This window comes from Sapajus apella, unplaced genomic scaffold (assembly GCF_009761245.1).
Source record: "Sapajus apella isolate SASKATOON/1434 unplaced genomic scaffold, GSC_monkey_1.0 scaffold15, whole genome shotgun sequence".
Lineage (NCBI taxonomy): Eukaryota > Metazoa > Chordata > Mammalia > Primates > Cebidae > Sapajus > Sapajus apella.
The window spans coordinates 852,749-870,561 of NW_022436955.1; the positions used below are offsets into that span (position 1 = coordinate 852,749).

Consider the following 17,813-nt stretch of genomic DNA (forward strand, 5'->3'; position numbering starts at 1 on the left):
TTGTGGTCGCCACTGTGCTCCCAGCTCGTAGACTAAGGCCCAGCCCTTCGCACTCAAGGAGTAAGAAATTCCTTTAACTTAAGGAATTCTAGAATTGCTTTCTCCTGACAGAGCCGACTCTGATCAGGAGAGAAAGGTGAGGGCTGTGGCTGCCTGGGCCCAAGGCGTGACGGTTCGGCCCAAGGCCCCGCCTCCTCCCCGCCCCCGGCCCCGCCCCTGTTCTTGTTCTCCCCCACGGGTCTCCATAAAGTTCGTTTGGCGGCGCGCCGCGCGGGGACTTCTGGGAGCGGCCAGCCTTGGCCAATCAGGAAGCGGGGGAGAGCGGCGCGAGAAGCTGCTGCCGCGTACTCTAGCCGGTACCCGAGCGGTGGAGACAGCTGTTGTACGAGGTAAGGGTGTCTCTGATCGCGTCCTTCCGACCCTGGGCTTGTCCTTGAACCCAGGACCCCGTGACTGGGTGGAGCGCCGTCGTCACGCTCGGAGCCCCTCCGCTCACACTTCCCGTTCTCCTCAGGGCAGCCAGGCACGCCTGACGCCGGCGACAAAACGCCTTGTCTAGCCGCCCCCGAAGCTTAGAGTCGGGCTGCTGACCTGGGGGTGCCTTTCGTCCGCGCACTTTCTGAATGCAGAACCTAGGCCTCCCGACTCCCCCTTCTCCACTGTGACGCCCTCGCGCCATGCCCCTGCCCTCACATCCACCTCATGCCCCGCGAGCCCGCCCTGCCTGCTTTCCTTCCTGCCTGCTCGCCTGCCCCTCGTGGACACACTCTCTAGGGAGGCGTTGCCCTGCGAGGGAAGGGATATTTGGGGCGAGGGGAACTTCTCCCAAACATTGGCTTTTCTTTTGTACATCCAGGAGGATGCTAGTGATTGGAACCCAGGAGTGGCCCACCCTTCTCTGTGCCTGCTCCATCCCGTTCTCTGCAAAGGCGATGCCCAAGTTCACTGGGTTTCTTTTGAAAAAATTATGCAGCTGGGCCCATGAGTCTTTGCTGAAAGTATGAAAGACCCGTTGACAGAGCCTGTGGTCTGGGTTTGCCCTTCTGTTAGGTGTGGGAAGGAGGTTTTATTTATTTTTTGCTTTGACTGCGTTGTCTTTGAGCAAAAGCGAGGGTCTTTTTGTATTCTTTCTGGGAGATGTAGGAGGATATCCTCGGTCATCCTAGCTTCTCTTCTTTTTTTCTTTCAGTTCTCCTCCTTTGTGCATTGGTGTTTGCAATATTTTTATTTTCATTCATGGTGATCTCATCCAGGCTCATAGCACTAAATACCTACATATCAGAAGCTAACAGATTCCATATTTATATCTCCATTGCAGGCCTCACCCCTGACCTTTATCCAGCCACCCACTTAGTATCTCCACTGAGATGGATGATAGGCAACTCAAACATGGCAGGAGAAGACTAGCAAGCTCCCCTTCATTACTGTTCCTGTTGCCTTTTTTTTTTTCCATCTTAAAAATAGGAAAGACGCTGGCTAATAACCTTTGAGACGTCATTGACTGCTCTCTTTCTTTTTTTTTTTCCAGGCAGTCTCCCTCTGTTGCTCAGGCTGGAGTGCAGTAGTACTGTCTCTGCTCACTGTAAACTCTGCCTCCCAAGCTGAAGCGATTTTTCTGTCTCGGCCTCCCAAGTAGCTGGGACTACAGGCGTGTGCCACCTTGCCTGGCTAATTTTTATATTTTTAGTAGAGACGAGGTTTCACCATGTTGGCCAGGGTGGTCTCGAACTCCTGGTCTCAAGTCATCTGCCCATTTCAGCCTCCCACGAAAGTGTTGGAATTACAGGTGTGGGCCACCACACCCAGCCCTCTCTTTTTCACACTGCAAATAATGCTTGCCACCCTGGGCTAAGTCACCACCTCTCTTTTGGATTATTGAAATAGTTTGCCACTTGGTCTCCCTGCTTCTGTCCTGGCTCCTATTTTCAGCATACCAGCTAGAGGGATCTTATTAAAACACAGGCTGTCAGATTGTACCATTCCTTTATTTAAAAAAAAAAAAAATCCTTCCAGTGAGTCCCCATCTTATTAATGATAGACAAACCCCTTACAGTGAGCTATAAGGCTTTACATAATCAGACCCACTGTTACTTTCCCAGTCTCATTTGCTCCCTCACCTTCCAAATGTCAGACGGGCTTTGGCCTCAGGGCCTTTGTGCTTGCAATTTAATATCCATGTAGTTTGCACTCACTTCTTCCAGGTCTTTACTAGGGGTCACCTAGTGAGGTTTTCCTCACTTCCCGCCTCCCTTCGTTGCTTCAGTTGTTCTTAGCACTTATATTTTATGTATTTTTCTTGCATATTGTTGTCTTCTCCCCGTAGAATATGAGTGAGGGGATTTTTATCTGTTTTGTTCCCTCACTTATTCCTAGCACCTAGGTCTGGCACACAGTAGGTGCTCAAAAAATATGAACTAGATGAATGTTACTGGCACTACTGTGGGCATGGAGATACAGCGGTGAATGAGACAGGCCTGCCCTCATTTAACTGATGTGCCTATGGAGGGCACTACTAGCAATAAAAGTGCAGATAAAAAAAATGTGATGTCAGGACTGTTTCCTAAGGGAGGACAGGGATATTTGAATAATGGGACTATCGGAGAATATTGCAGGTAGGGGGTAAGCAAGTCATGGGACTATCTGAGAGTATTGCAAGTAGGGGGTAGAGCAGGTGTGAAGACCCTGAGGTGTGAGCATTTGCAGATGTGGTGAGCCTGAGGGCCTTAACCTGCTTCCTGATGGACTGAAGTAGAAAATAAAGTTGACGGAAAGATGGATGTACCAAGGAGGGGGACAGGTCAGAGCAAAGATCCGAAGGTGAGAGGGCCCACTCCTCATGAAAAAGTTTATTTAAATAATATGGAGTTAGAGGGAAGATCCTTCACAAGATGTGTTGAGGGAACAGGCCATTTTAATTCAACAGGCATGTATCTGGTACCTATTATGTGCCAGACCTAATGCTGAGGACTTAGAGTTGAGCATCTGTGGATCTTACCCTATAGGAATTTGCCACTAGAGAGGGAGACATACGTGTGGAGAAATAATCACAACTACTGCACTAGGGAAGAACAGTATAGGAGATTCAGAATAGTGTGGGAGGGGATTGACATAGGTGGGACTGCCCCAGCTGGCTGCAGCATGCATTAGAGTCCCCCATTTGACAAGATAGGGATGGGGATGTGTTGTAGAGTGTGTCCTTAGCATGTACCAGTGTATGAAGGGAATAAACATGAGGCATTCCAAAGAAGAGAGGATTGCTAGGGTATAATAGGGGGAAGGCAGTGAGAGATGAGGATAGTAAGGGTGGCAGTGTCTGTTCTATGGAGAGCACCGTTTATAGCCCTGTCAAAACATGAGCATTTTATCCTGTCGGGGATGGAAGGTGTCCCTGATGGACTTAAGGCAGGAAAACATTTCAGAAAGACCTCTCTGACCATGGGGAGGTTGATTGGAGGAACAAGAAGACTTAGTTGGCATCAAGTCAGAGAAGGGGCAAGAGACAAGGGTATGACTTTGCAAAAAGTTTGAGAGGTAGATCTTGAGAATGGCTGAGTGTTGAGGAGGTGAAGGGGGACCCTGGGGTGACTGGAAGGTGGTTTTTGGCTTACTTGACTGTGTGCTCATTGTTTTATCAAAATAGTCTGGGAACCCAGGAGGAGGAAGCATTAGTAGGTGGTGGCAGTGGCTAAGGAGAGAGAAGTGATTAGTCGTGATTTGGGACATGTGTAGTTTGAGACACCTGTGGGTCATCCAGGTGTAGATATCAGGTAGATGGTTGGAAGTACTGGCTTGGGAAGAGAGTTGGGCTGGACATAGAGATATGAGAATCCCCTTTATTTTGATAGAGTCCTCCTAGCTCACTTACTTGCGTTATGTTATTGTCTGTTAATACCTACGTCTGTTCTCCCCTAAATAACATAAAGTTTGAAATATTTTGTAGCTTTATACTTTTTAATAGCTTCAACAATGTCCTCAAACAGCTAGATCTTCCATACACAGTTGCTAACTGCCAGAAGAACCTTCCCCAAACCTTGCCAAAAATTCCTACATTGATCTGTAAGGTACACCAAAGTTATAGTCTTATCTTGCTTCCTTCGTTCATTTAGCACATACTTATTGAGCATTAGGTGCTGCTGTTCAGTGCACTAGGAATGGAGCTGTGGACAGACCAGACAAGGTTCCCAGACTCAAGGAGCCTGTTAGGCGACAGACAAAAAATGAACAAACAGATAGACATGTGATGCCAGGAATTGTTAATATGCTACCAAGGAGATAAAACGGAAATATGGTAGCGTGGATGGTGGGGCTGCTTCAGCTGGGGTGTGCTGAGAAGCTTCTTTAAAAAGGAGACCTTTGAGCAGAGATCTGAATGAAGTAAGGGGGTGAGGCAGGTAGGTATTTTGAAGGAGAATATTCCTTCAGATGCAGAGGAAACAGTGACTGTGAAAGCCCAAGTCAGCAGTGTATTTAGCATATTTGAAGAAGAGCGGAAGGCCATAGGACCAAAGCACGTAATCCTAGGGAAGAGTGGTAACAGAAGGAATTGCGTAAGGGGACAGTCATGTAGGCCTCACAGCACAGGGTAGACTTTGGATCTCACTCTCTGACTGGTGGGGGCTATTGAAGGTTTGAGCCTCTTCAAAGACTCCTTCCCAGTGTAGTGTGGAGAACAGACTGGGGAGTGGAAGGGGCCAAAGTAAGAACAGGGAGACAGGAGGCTACTTTGTCACCCAGATGAGACACATGAGAGTGGCATGCACTAGGTTGACAGTGGGAGAAGAGACAAAAAGCAGGTCTGCCTCATGTATGTATTTTATGAATAAATTTAGTGTAAAAATGAATTGCTAATGTAGGGTTTAAGAGGAGAAAAGAAGTCAAGGGCAATGCCAAGGTTTTAGGCTAGAACAACTTCTAGCATGAAGATACCGTTTACTGAAATGAGGAGGTTGGGGAAAGTCCATGTCCTTGTTAGATGCTAAAACATGGCCTTCCTCTTTCTAGTGCCTCCTACTCCATGTACCCTACTCTCTGTGGCCATCTCTGTCTTTCTGACACTGCTGTTGCCCCTGCTGAAAAACCTGTGTACCAGTTACCTGATTTACTTGGTCCCTTTGGACACCAGAGGGCTGCTGTGAAGATGACATTAGATGATATAAATAAAGCCCATAGTGGGAACTAACACACGGCAGAGCTCAGGGGATGATGTCAGGCAAATAAATGAATGGAGTAAAAGGAATTTAGATGAGGGAACATTTCTGTAGGATGTATCTTGAGGAAGACCATTTGGTAGGTAAGACTTGAGTTGGTTGTAATAATGATAGCCAATGAGTAGTTACTATGTGGCAGGTGAGAAAGGTACAGTTATTTTTTCATTTTACAAATGAGGCCCAGAGAGAGTAATTAATTTGCCCAAAGTCATCTAGCTAAAGAGTGAAGGAGCTGGCTGGAGCTCAGGGCTGCAGTGGACGGTTGGGTAGGTGTTTCTTTTTGGGATAAATGACATGCAACAGGGCATATACAAGGATGATCCGGAACCGAGTAAATCAGGTGACTGGTACACAAGGTTTATCCTGGGAGTCAGAAAGTTAAAGGCAGTGTCTCACCTGGATCCCTGTGAGTGGGAACCAGTGAGTTTTTTTGAGCAGGGGCAACAGCTGTGTCAGAAAGATAGAGGTGGCGCTGGGGTCAGTGGCTTATGCCTGTATTCCTAGCACTTTGGGAGGCTGAGGTGAGCAGATCACTTGAGGTCAGGAGTTCGAGACCAGGCTGGCCAACATGGTGAAACCCCATCTCTACTAAATACAGCAATTAGATGGGCATTGTGGTACATGCCTGTAATTCCAGCTACTCAGGAGGCTGAGGCAGGAGAATTGTTTGAACCTGGGAGGCAGAGGTTGCAGTTATTGTGCCACTGCACTCCAGCCTGGGAGACAACAGTGAAACTCCCATCTCAAAAAAAAAAAAAAAAAAGGCAGAAGTGGCCGCAGAGATTAGGGTGCATGGAATAGGAGGGGCTAGAAGGAGGAAAACCATGTTCTAGCATCTAACAAGGACCTGGACTTAAAGGAATGAAGGTCTGGCCTTGTGTGATAGTGAAGGGGATGGAAGCAACAGTTAGAGGATGTTGCAAAAATACAAATATCCCATGCTATTTAAATCTGTTTTGGAGCTGGGTATTGTGGCTCACACCTGTAATCCCAGCACTTTTGGAGTCCAAGGTGGGCAGATCACCTGAGGTCAAGAGTTTGAGACCAGCCTAGCCAACATGGTGAAACCCATCTCTACTAAGAATACAAAAATTAGCCAGGTGTGGTGGCGCGTTGACTGTTATCCCAGCTACTTGGGAGACTGAGGCAGGAGAATCGCTTGAACTCGGCAGGTGCAGGTTGCAGTGAGCTGAGATGCTGCCATTGCACTCTAGCCTGGGCAATGGAGCAAAATTCCATCATAAAAATCAATCAATCAATCTGTTTTAGTAATGAGAGTTTGGAGAGTGAGAGATATCATGTTATCTGAATCTATGGTATTTGGTTTCCTGAGTTTTAGTTAGAGAGTAGCTATAGTTTGGATGAGGAATACCTGCCTGCTTGCTCAGGAAAAATTTATCTACATGTGTTTGGTTTCTGAGTCTGAGAGTGGAGAGACACCTGTAGGTGAACAATCTGAGGGCACACAGAGATGCAAAGGAGAAGGAGGGTGAGTTAGCAACTGAGAGAGAGAAGCCAGGGAGCAGAGGTGGAGGAGGGGTTGGGGGTGGATAACTGCATATGGAGGCGTGATGGGTGTGACAATTGTGTGCTTGAGAGGAGATGCACCAGTGGTGCCTGGAAACTCATGGTTGGAGTTTGAGTGCACGGGGTCAGGTATGGATTTGGCAGTCATTGCCATTGAGGATTCAGGGGCAGTGGTGAGACACACACTCTGAAGTAGGGAATTTAGAGCAGTTTTAAAATTAACAAGTTATTAAAAATTATGTAAGATCACATATACTCATGGAAAAGAATTCACACTGACAAGGGAATCAAACGAAAAGTAGAAAACTCTCCCAACTCTCAGCTTCTTAATGCTACGTTGTTTCTTGCTAAGTTAGTGCTTTGTTTCTTGCTATTCCTTCTAAAAAACTGCACCAACCTTAAGGGTACAGCTCAGGGAATTTTTACACATTTATTCACTCATGTGACCACTGTCCATTTTGAGGCATAGAGCATTTCTGGTACCTTGGTCAGCTCGGACCACCATAACAAAATACCAAAATATCTGTTGTTCTTGGTTAAACAACAGAAATTTATTTCCTTACGGTATTGGGGGCTGGAAGTCTGAGATCAGGGTGTCAGCATAGTTGGGTTCTGGTGAGGGCCCTCTTCCTAGCTGCTCACTGTGTAGTTGTGGCCTTTCTTTCATGTATATGTGTGGGGAGAGGTAGGTGGAGGAAAGCAAGCTTTCTGGTGTGTCTAAGGACACTTAGCCCATCCTGGAGACCCCACCCATTTCACCTCATCCGAGTCTAATTACTTCCCAAAGACCCCATCTCCAAATATCATCACATTGTGGGCTAGGGCTTCAACATAGGAATTCTGGGAGAACAGAATTCAGTCCATAGTACCCAAAAAGTTCTGCTGTGCTTTCTCCCAATCAGCACTCCCCTCACACTCCCAAGAATAACCAGCATTCTGGTTTCTAGTGCTATAGATTATTTTTTCCTGTTTTTAAGATTCATATAAATGGAGTCATACACTGCTTTTTTTTTTTTTTTTTTCCTTTGTATCTGGCTTCTTCAGCTCACCGTTATGTCTGTGAAATTCATCCATGTTGTTCTGTGCAGCTGTAGTTTGATCTTTTCCATTGCTCTGTGGTATACCAAGGATGAATATACTGCCATTAAAAGCCCAAGTGGGATAATTCTGTACATGCAATGGTTTTAAAATTATTATGGGAGGTACCCAGACTTTTGTTAGAATCTGCGCACCTTCTGCCTCCCAAGTTGTGACAACCAAAAATGTCTCTAGCTATTGCTGAATGTCCCCTGTGGGGCAACGTTGAGTAGCATTGGTTTAGAGAGAAGAGCAAAAGCCAAAACCAAAGGCCTTTTGGGGCCGACTTGGTCATCTGCCCTTATTTATGCTAGTTGTAAGACAGGACTAGCATCATTCCTATGATTCTATATACAGATAATATCTGTCACCACTAAAATAGGGCTGTTGCTTCCCAGGAAGCATCAAGTAAGTTTAAAGACCGAATTAAAACATCTCATATATGTAAATTCTTTAAGGTGAGCAGACCCTGAGCAACTCCCTCATCCGGAGAGGATCCAGCCCCAGGGTCAGAGGGCTGGTGTGAGATGGAGCCAAGCTGTAACCTACAGCACTTTCTTCCCATCTGGGCCTTCTGCGGGACTGGACAGCCAAGAGTTTATCAGAAAGTTACTTATGTGGATAATTTACTTTTCCTTGTGAGGCCAGCTTATTAATTCTCTTTGCTCATTGAAAAGGAAATAATACAAGTGATATTTTACGTGTCAGGAAAGCTGATACTGTGCATTCCTTATGGCAAACATTGAGTCATTGAGGGCAGTGCTGCTACTAAATCACTCAAGTCTTTCTCTTCTGTCTAGGTTAATTTATTTTAGTTCTTTGTTTTCTCCAGAACTCTACCTTCTGAATAATGATAAGGTCTAACTCTTTTGCCTAGCCTCACAGGGATATAAAGAACTTTCCAACAACAATTTTTTTTTTTATGATCTCTCCTCCCTCTTCCAGAGACATCTGCAACAATCGTGTCTGTCAAGATGTAATCTTTTGTTGTTGTTGTTGTTGTCATAATTGACAGCTGACAGATGTAGTAAAAAGTGGAATGATATTGTCATCTAGCTGGTGTATTCAGAAGAGAGAACAGAATCAATATTAAACTTCTGATACCTTGAGTGAGGCTTTTCTCATCAGTCTTGGATGAGAAAAGAATCAAAGAATCATTCACAAGAATGTCAAACACCATTTTTGTGTTTTACTCCTGTCATAGTCTGATTAATAAGGTTTGAGGGCAGAGTTTCAACTTAAAATTAAATGCTAAATTTCTTTTGAATTACACCTTCATTATGGAAGTCTGGATTTATAATAAAAAGTATATTTGGCAGTGGGCAATACAATATACATTTAAACATTTTAATTGTCTTCCAGAAGTTCTGACTTAATGATAGGAAGTTGTGATTAAATAAGTTATAATTTAGGATTGAACATTTACTAAAAGATTTTTTGAAGCAGAGATGTTTATAATTAAATGATAAAATGTTGCCAAATTGGCAACTTTGGAAAAAAGCTAAAATAGCATTTTACAATGATATAAATCAGCAGAGTTTGTAAAAATACTTTTGTGTATCAACAACTCCTTAAAGTAGATAAGAATTACCATTTTTCGTTGATGAGGAAATTGAGATAGAGTAATGGGGGTTTCATCTCAGAGGCAAATCAGTTTATCTTCTGCTAGTAAGTGAACAGTCTGGATTGGAACCAGATGTTTGGGTTCACTGTGTAAGCTTCTACTCACCCATTCTGTCAAAAATATGATTTTTTTTTCATTTCCTTTTACTGTTATTAAAAATGTTTAAATAATCGAAAAGGAAGAACATTGTCAGTTGTACATTTGGAAGAAAGGATATAAATAGCAGCATCAGTTACTTTCTATGATGTATATAAAATCTTTCCCTTTGACAACATCCAGAGAAAAAGTAGCAGTGCTAACAACTGTCTTTGTTAGGTTGCATGATCTTTGAAGTTGAAAGAGACAATACAGGTATTGATCAACTTACGACCATTTGACTTTACGACCACAGTCGCTAACCACGACTGCTCCACGTCTGGCAGCGCAAACGTTGCCCAGCTGGGCGTACGACAGTGTGGACCAGCTTCCAGCAGCACTACCATCTCCGCGTGCATATAGCCTACTCAACTTACGACCAAACTGTGTTACGACTAGTCTGTCGGAACCAATCGTGGTCGTAAGTCGAGCACTAGCTGTATTTGGGTATGTTACTACATACATTTTACTAAGTTAGAATTCCTCAGTCAGTATTGTTTGATTATATTGAAATTCTGCAGGGAAGATAGTTGGTATCATCTCCCCATGCAAGTCAGTGAATAGAGAGCAATTTCTTTAACATGGAAGAAAAGACAGATGGCCTTGTCTTTATTCTTTCATCTTTTTCTCAGCCCTTTGTATTTCTTGGATAACTGGGCTGTTTGGATTGTGGATGATAAAGAAAATGGAAAATTCACATGGGCTTAATATGTTGCATTATACTTGCAAAGAGCAGTGGATTCCCTTTAGCATCCTGTGCATTAGGTCAAAAGGACATTGATGGGAGAGACATTTACAAAACGGATTTCTTCCCCAAGTATGCTCTCCAAATGAACAGAAAGTGGAAAGGGGATGACAACACACTTATTGTGTCACTCATTTTATCTTTTTAACAGTGTTTTCACACTGGGATCTAGTAAGGGTAGCTTAGTTATCAAGTTTAGCTTAAATACCTTAGGCCCAGGGGTTGGCACACTATGGCCCATGTGCCAAATACTAAGAAGGGTTTTTACATCTTTAAATCCTTGGGGGAAAAAAAATCTAGAGAAGAATGTTTTATGATCATGTGGAAATTATATGTAGTTTAAATTTTAGTGTTCATGATTAATGTTTTATTCAAGTACAACCACACCTGTTGTTGTTGTTTTTCACATATTATCTATGCCTGCTTTCAAGCTACAACAACACAGTTCAGTAGTTGCTACAGAGCCTGGCCCACAAAGCCCAGTACTCACTACCTATCCTTTTGCGGAAGAAGTTTGCCCACTCTTGCCCTAGGAGACTAGAAACTGGGCAAGGGTTTTGCAGATATGTCTAGGATGGATGGCTCTGAGACTTTTTTATATTTTCCTTGGTTTCATTTTCCTTTTCCCTTTGTCAGCTTTGATGCTTTCATTTTCTGTAGTATATCCTGGGAGTAACATAGGCTTAAGTCAAGAGAGCTAGTGAGTAACAGCTATTTCTGGGATGACTCAATGATTCCCTAGCTTGAGAGTCCATAAGCCCTGAGTAAAGGAAGAACGATATTCTACTTGTGTCTGACACTTTAAAAAGAAAAGAAACTAATGAACTAATAATACCAGAAAACAGGCATGTGGGCATTTTAATATAATAAGCATGAATACTGTAACAGACTAAGATTCAGACCACCTACAAAATCCTAAAGAGCCCCCTCTTTGAGAATACTGATTTACAATGGTTTAGAAGTGCTTAGCTGTTTGAATATTTAAGTGTCTACTCTTTTCTGGCTCAATTAAATATTTAAATGGTTGTTATAGTCAGAATGTGGAAATGATTATATTTTTCATTATTAAGACTCACATGTTAATAGCAAATGAACTGAAATTATTTGATGCATTTTTGCTCTGCCTTTATATTTAGTTCATTTCATTTTATATACAGTTTGGGAATTTTTCCCCCTCATTTGTGAATGTTGACATGCCCTAAAGGGACATGCATTTTAGATACTAAGTGACAGGTGAATGCAGACCAATATGAGGAAGTAGAAGATTGGCCAGCCCTTGGTTTAGCTCCAGGTAGGAGCTATCTCTCTCAAACTGTGGGTTTTACTTTTTTCATTTGGTTAATTTGCTCAGCATCCTCCAGGTGTAATGAAGAGATCTATCTAGATTATGGGACCTTCCCACTGAGTATTTTTAGCATAGTGGGGTATCCTACTACAGCTTCTGAAAAACAGTGGGTCATTGTCCTTTCTTTGCTTGGCTGGTGGGTGGGGAGCTTTTATTGAAGTATGATGCACAAATCATGAGTCTAGATTGACTAATTTTCTCAAAAGTGAGCACACTGTCAACCAACAGATCAAAAAAACTGAAAATTGCCAGCCCCCTTGAAGCCTTCTTCATCCTTGCCCCCACAAGTATAACCAATCCTGCCTTCTAACAGCAGTAATAAGTTTGCCATTCATTTTAAGGTTCTCAGTTGCCCAGGTTGTTGAGGAGTTTCTGTGGAGGCTCAGTAGCACTTCTGCCAAGTCCTACTTACAGGGAGAGTAATTTATTGCCCAAAGCCCTGATAGTTTGCAATGCTCTCTCAAGTGCCTGCCAGCGTTGCCTTACCAAAGGATTCCCAATCACGCTTAAAGGCTTAGTCACTGCTGTCCCTGCTCGCCTTTTTCTGTCCAGCCCTAGTCGTGCTGCATTGACCGCTCTGGATCCTGCTTCCATGGGTTCTCAGTGTTGCTTCTTCCTGCCTCTCTCCTCCGTAGTTCCCCAAGCTGGTGTCCAGGTTGCATGGCCAAATTTTCCCAACACAAGGCTTGGACTTCAGTCTTTCTCTCGTAGATCATTTTAGTTGTCTCTACTGGAAAAAGCTTACTGAGGTTATTTTTATGATTAGTTTTTAGTGTCTTGGGTCAAAATAGATTTAGTATTTCAACCTCTATATTTTGTGGCTAAATTGATATTTATTTTGTGGTGGGGATAAAAATTGTCCTAAATTTATGAAATTAGCCATAAATTGAAGCTAAAAGCAATGGGATGATGAATACATCAAAGTATACATTTAGTTGCACAATGATGGTAACAAAAAATGTATAGATTTGGAAACTTTAGTAAAACTTTTTGGTATAATTAATTTCTACTGGTTTAATAATGCAGGACAGATCCAGTTTTTCCCAGATGTGGTATTTCATACATATCTGTCTTTTCTTCTGTGCGTACATAGAATGAGCTTGTTTTCTTTATATTCCTACCCTGAAGTTACGTGGCAAAATTCTTTCTATATATATCTGTTTATTCTTTTGATTTCTAGTTTTGTTCACCTGGTTTTGGTCTGGATATTTAGAGGAAGAGCACTAGTCTGGACCAAGTGTGATCTGAATTCATGCCATTTAGGCTGTCACTGCCTTATGCTGTACTGCCTCAGAAATGTTAAGTATCAGTTGGTATTCAGAAGGGAATGTTTTTGTTCAGGTCTCTGCCTGCTAGTGGGTGCCTGTTTGGCAAGGGAGTGCAGGAAGCCTTTGAGAGGGACAGACTCTCCACCAACGGAAGAAAAATCCTTCCTATTCATTCAACAAATGAGTACCTACTATGTGCCAGGCACTGTTGTAGAAGCGTGGGGTACGTCAGTGAACAGAACACTGTCCTTGTACAGCTTATATTCTCGCAGATGTGACAGACAGTAAAAGAGACAGGGGAGTGTTGGGAGTGGGTTGTTCTTTTAAATAAGGTTCTAGATTGGCCTCAAAGGCAGGGTGGCAGGTGAGCTGAAACAGGGGGTCAGCCTTGAGTGTTTCTGGGAGAGGAGCATTCCAGTAGAGGAAGCACAGAGTACAAAAACTCTAAGGCAGGAATGTACCTGATCCATTGAGGACCAGCAAAGAGGCCCCAGGGTGGCTGGCACCCATGAAAGGAGTGGAAATAGAGCAGGAGATGAGTCTGAGTGATGAGGGGTGGTGGGGCCCCTTTTGTAGGGTTTCACTCTGTACAAGAAGTTTAAGCAGAAGGGATGTGATCTGACTGAGTATAGAAGGATTACTATTTGCTGGGTTGCTATAGACAAAATAGACTGGGAGGCAAGGGCTGAAGCTAGGAGGTTAGGAAGGGAGACTGCTGAGAGAGTCTAGGGAGGCAGCTTGGATGTGGGGAGGTGCCTAGGTAGAGATGAAGAGGACAGGCAGGTTCTGGTTATATTTTGAAGGCAGATTTGAAAGGCTTTGTTGGTTGGTTGAATGTAGGGTATGAGTTATGTGGCCATCGAGGGTTTTGGTCCAAGCAACTGAATAATGAAGTATCCACACACTGAGAAGGCCAAGGGGCAGGTTTTGTAAATGAAAAGTTAGAGCCTAGCTTTTAGATACTACGTTTAGGATGTTCAGAGATTCAACCTTTATTTTACCATTGTCAGAACAATTCTATATCATTAACTTACCATCTTTATTGGACCATGTTAAAGTAAATGACTTTGATTTTGTATTTATTACTTATACTCAGATTTATTGCTCAAAATCTTTGGAGTGGGCTGGTCATTTGAGAAGTTGAGCATTTCCTTTGACATAGGAATGAAATATTAGACATATTTCTTTCTTCTTTTATCTTTCTTTGTCTTCTTTTTTAATCATAGAAAAGTTTTGTTTCATTCAGTTCTTTGGGATTTCCAGAGTTTTCCTTCAGAAAGGAAAAAGTATTTTCTTTTCCTTGACTCCATTAGAAAAATTATTTTTATCTTAGAGTAAAAATAATGGATGGGGTGGGCATGGGGTTCCAGAGAAGGCAATGCTTTTCTTTTCTTTTCCCTTTCTTCTGAATGACCATGGTTTTTTGTAATTAGTGGAATGTCATTGGCCTTAAACATTCCTGAGAAAACACATTTCTCCATCAGGTTGAAGCAGTTGTTTAAAAATTCCCCTCTCTTCATAATTCTTCTGTTTCTTCCTCTCTTCCTAAAGATACCTTCCTAATTCTGCCATCCCCATTTTCTCACAAATAAAGATTGAAAGTTACAGCCTGACTATATTGTGTCAAAAAATTACAATAATTGTTTAGAAACTTGAGGTTATGAGTTACTGTGTATGTGAATTTTTGTTGAAGATTAAAGTCAGCTTGGAACTTCATAAAGAATACCAAAGTGTGTTTACTCCAGTTGAGTTATTTTTTGTTTTAACCTTGTGCCCTTGCCTTTAAAGTTAATGTCCTTTAATGCTCATTTTTAAAATTTCTTATTCTCCTGCTGTGGATTTATGGCAGTAACAGTGTCCTTTTGAAATTAACCTGTGCCTCATAGCTAAGATATAATTATATATTACATTAACGTTGTAACTACAATTCTAAACCAGTGGCATTTCACATGTGCAAAAGAAGCCGTGGGTTTAAACAAAGAAGAAAAGTATCTACAGGGATGGTGGCTCACACCTGTAATCCCAGCACTTTGGGAGGCTGTGGTGGATAGGCCACTTGGGGTCAGGAATTCAACACCAGCCTGGCCAACATGGCGAAACCCTGTCTCTACTAAAAATACAAAAAAGCTGGTAATGTCACCCCAGCTGGGTGTGGTGGCGCACAAACACCTGTAATCCCAGCTACTCGGGAGGCTGAGGCATGAGAAACACTTGAACCTGGGAGGCACAGTTTGCCTAGAGTCAAGAGTGCACCACTGCATTACAGCATGGTGACAGAGGGAGACTCTGTCTCCAAAAAAAAAAGTATAAAAACAGCTATTGTACAAGTAATATTTTTTTAACAAAAAGTTTTCTTCTGAACTTTTAGCAATGTTAATCTTCTTTTTTTTTTTTTTCTTCTTTTTTTTCAAGACAGGGTCTCACTCTGTCACCCAGGCTGGACTGCAGTGGCATGATCTTGGCTCACTGCAACCTTTTGCCTCCCAGGTTCAAGTGATCCTCCTGCCTCAGCCTCCCTAGTAGCTGGGATTATAGATGCATGCCACCACACCCAGCTGATTTTTGTATTTTTAGTAGAGACGGGGTTTTGCCATGTTGGCCAGGCTGGTCTCAAACTCCCGACGTCAGGCGATCTGCCCACCTTGGCCTCCCAAGAGTTCTGGGACTACAGGCATGATCCACCGTGCCCAGCCAATTTTCTTACCATAGTGATACTTTTTAATCTTCTGTTGATTTAATTAGTGGTAGGAGTTAAAAACATTCTCTTGGTCAAGAACCTATACAAGAATAGTACAGTATATATTCTGTACTATTCTTATATATAAGATTCATAAATGTACACTATCAAATATCAACACTCTTCATAGGGCTTTTCTAGATCAGTTGTTGGAGAAAAGGTGGTCTTGCTAATAATATTCACAGTCTAGAAGCCAGATACCATTTATATGAGTATAATTATTAGTAGTAATGGCATTTCTAAAAGTAGTAGGTGCAGTAACAAATCTAATGTTCTGAAGTCTCGTATAACAAGGAGGCACAAGTCTGTGCTCTCAGTAACCTTGTAAGATAAAGAATGTGTGAATGGAGACCTGGACATGAATATTAAAAAAAAAAAAAAGAATTTCTATGCTAGTGAAGGAGCAGGTGTGTTAGAGTAACAGTAGGGGAGAGAGGGAGAGTTAGTGGTGGTTAGTCTGAAGAATGCCTATGTTTTTCTGGTCTTGGTTCAGCCAAATCACATTAGAGAGTATTCTCGGCATGTAACTCAGCCTCTGTGAACTGGAATTGGTTCTTTTTCTACCCAGGAGCCTCACAGAGTCATTGTGAGAATCACTTGAGATAAAGTCTTATTCGTAGCTTGGTGCTTTTGGGGTGATAGTGTTTTTCTAAGATGGGTGGAGAATAAGAGGTGCCGGGTGACTGTTCTTTAAGCCTCCTAGAGATTGCCACAATGGTTTCCATTTCCTTATCTGCTTTGAGTCTGTGGAAGGAGGCAGGAATTCTAGTCTGTGACTTGATTATCTGTGCATTTGTTCTAATGGCAGAAATCAATCTTGGGCTGTCAATATGCACAGAAATGATCTGTTTTTTTCACAGCCTGACTCATTTTCTCTGTCAGGCCTGTTCTTGGGTTATGTTCAGGAACAAATCCTGCTTGTTGATGAGCTGTGTCCTCATCTGTTTACAAAAAGTTCTGCTGTTTTGTTAAGCTTGTAACAGATTCAGGCAGTGTTTGAAACCTGTCTTTCCCTTGATTTAGATCTTTTCATTTTTTTTCTCCCATCTAGGATCTGCATCTCCAATGGATACTGAGGGGTTTGGTGAGCTCCTTCAGCAAGCTGAACAGCTTGCTGCTGAGACTGAGGGCATCTCAGAGCTTCCCCATGTGGAACGGAACTTACAGGAGATCCAGCAGGCGGGTGAGCGCCTGCGTTCCCGTACGCTCACACGCACGTCCCAGGAGACGGCAGATGTCAAGGCGTGAGTACTGGTGGGGTGGCAGCATTGGTACTGGGTGGCTTGGGGGCAGGATCTGTTTCTTCTTTCCTGCCTTGAATTCAGACGCAGTCTGTGAATGACAGCCACTAGCCAGATTCTTGGGAATGCAGAAAGGTTTTGTAAACAGGACAGCAGTCTTGGTTTGTTTCCTTGCCTGTCAGGTTTTCTAGCCTGTCTGCCTGACCAAGCTATGAGCCTGTATCACAGAGAGAAGTGATCACAAGGTGGGAAGGAGTGAAAGAGCTCTGTCATGCTGAAACTGGTCGCAGTAGTTCCTGCGTGAGTTCAATGACCATTGGTCATAAATGTCTCCCGTAAGTATGTTAATGCATATGTGCCCCACAGATAAGTGTTACCATGAAAGCCAGAGAGCACTCAGTGATGAGCACAGTTTTTAAGAGGATTTGGAAGAAATTGATGAGTAATAAGTGACGAGAAACCATCTAAGTGAGGAGTGATTCTATCTGGTTGTTATCAGTGACCTGGGAGGCTGCTTCTGAAAGGCCTTGGAAATACAGCGCTTCCTAGCTGATTGTAGAACAGGAGAGTGGGTGAGCCCCAAGAGAGTGCAGCTGGGAAAAAGTGCTGACTGACTGGGCTGGAAGCCACCGCTGCCACACAGCATCAATTGGGCTGTTGATTCTACAAACATGTGTTTAGGGTCCACGCTGTGCCAGGTCTGGACCATCTCTGGGACTACACCATGAATTAGACATGGTTCTTGCACTCAAGGAGCTTATAATGTGGGGAGTGGGGCAGGAAAAAAACATGCTGCTTTCCTTAAGAAATGTGATGTACTCTGCTGGGCGCGGTGGCTCAAGCCTGTAATCCCAGCACTGTGGGAGGCCGAGGCGGGTGGATCACGAGGTCAAGAGATCGAGACCAT

The 17,813-nt window shown here is 43.1% G+C and overlaps 1 protein-coding gene across 3 annotated transcripts in view; it reads left to right on the top strand.

The window, feature by feature from the left end:
* Positions 1 to 249: 249 nt before the first annotated feature.
* The window catches only part of NUP93 (nucleoporin 93), a 113,496-nt gene continuing 95,932 nt past the window's right edge, over positions 250 to 17,813 (top strand). For all 3 annotated transcript variants that reach the window (XM_032283934.1, XM_032283932.1, XM_032283933.1), the window contains exons 1-2: positions 250 to 389; positions 16,717 to 16,909. In XM_032283934.1, coding sequence (XP_032139825.1) covers positions 16,731 to 16,909 — 179 coding nt within the window. In that variant the 5' untranslated portion in view covers positions 250 to 389; positions 16,717 to 16,730. The remainder of the gene's footprint in view (positions 390 to 16,716; positions 16,910 to 17,813) is intronic.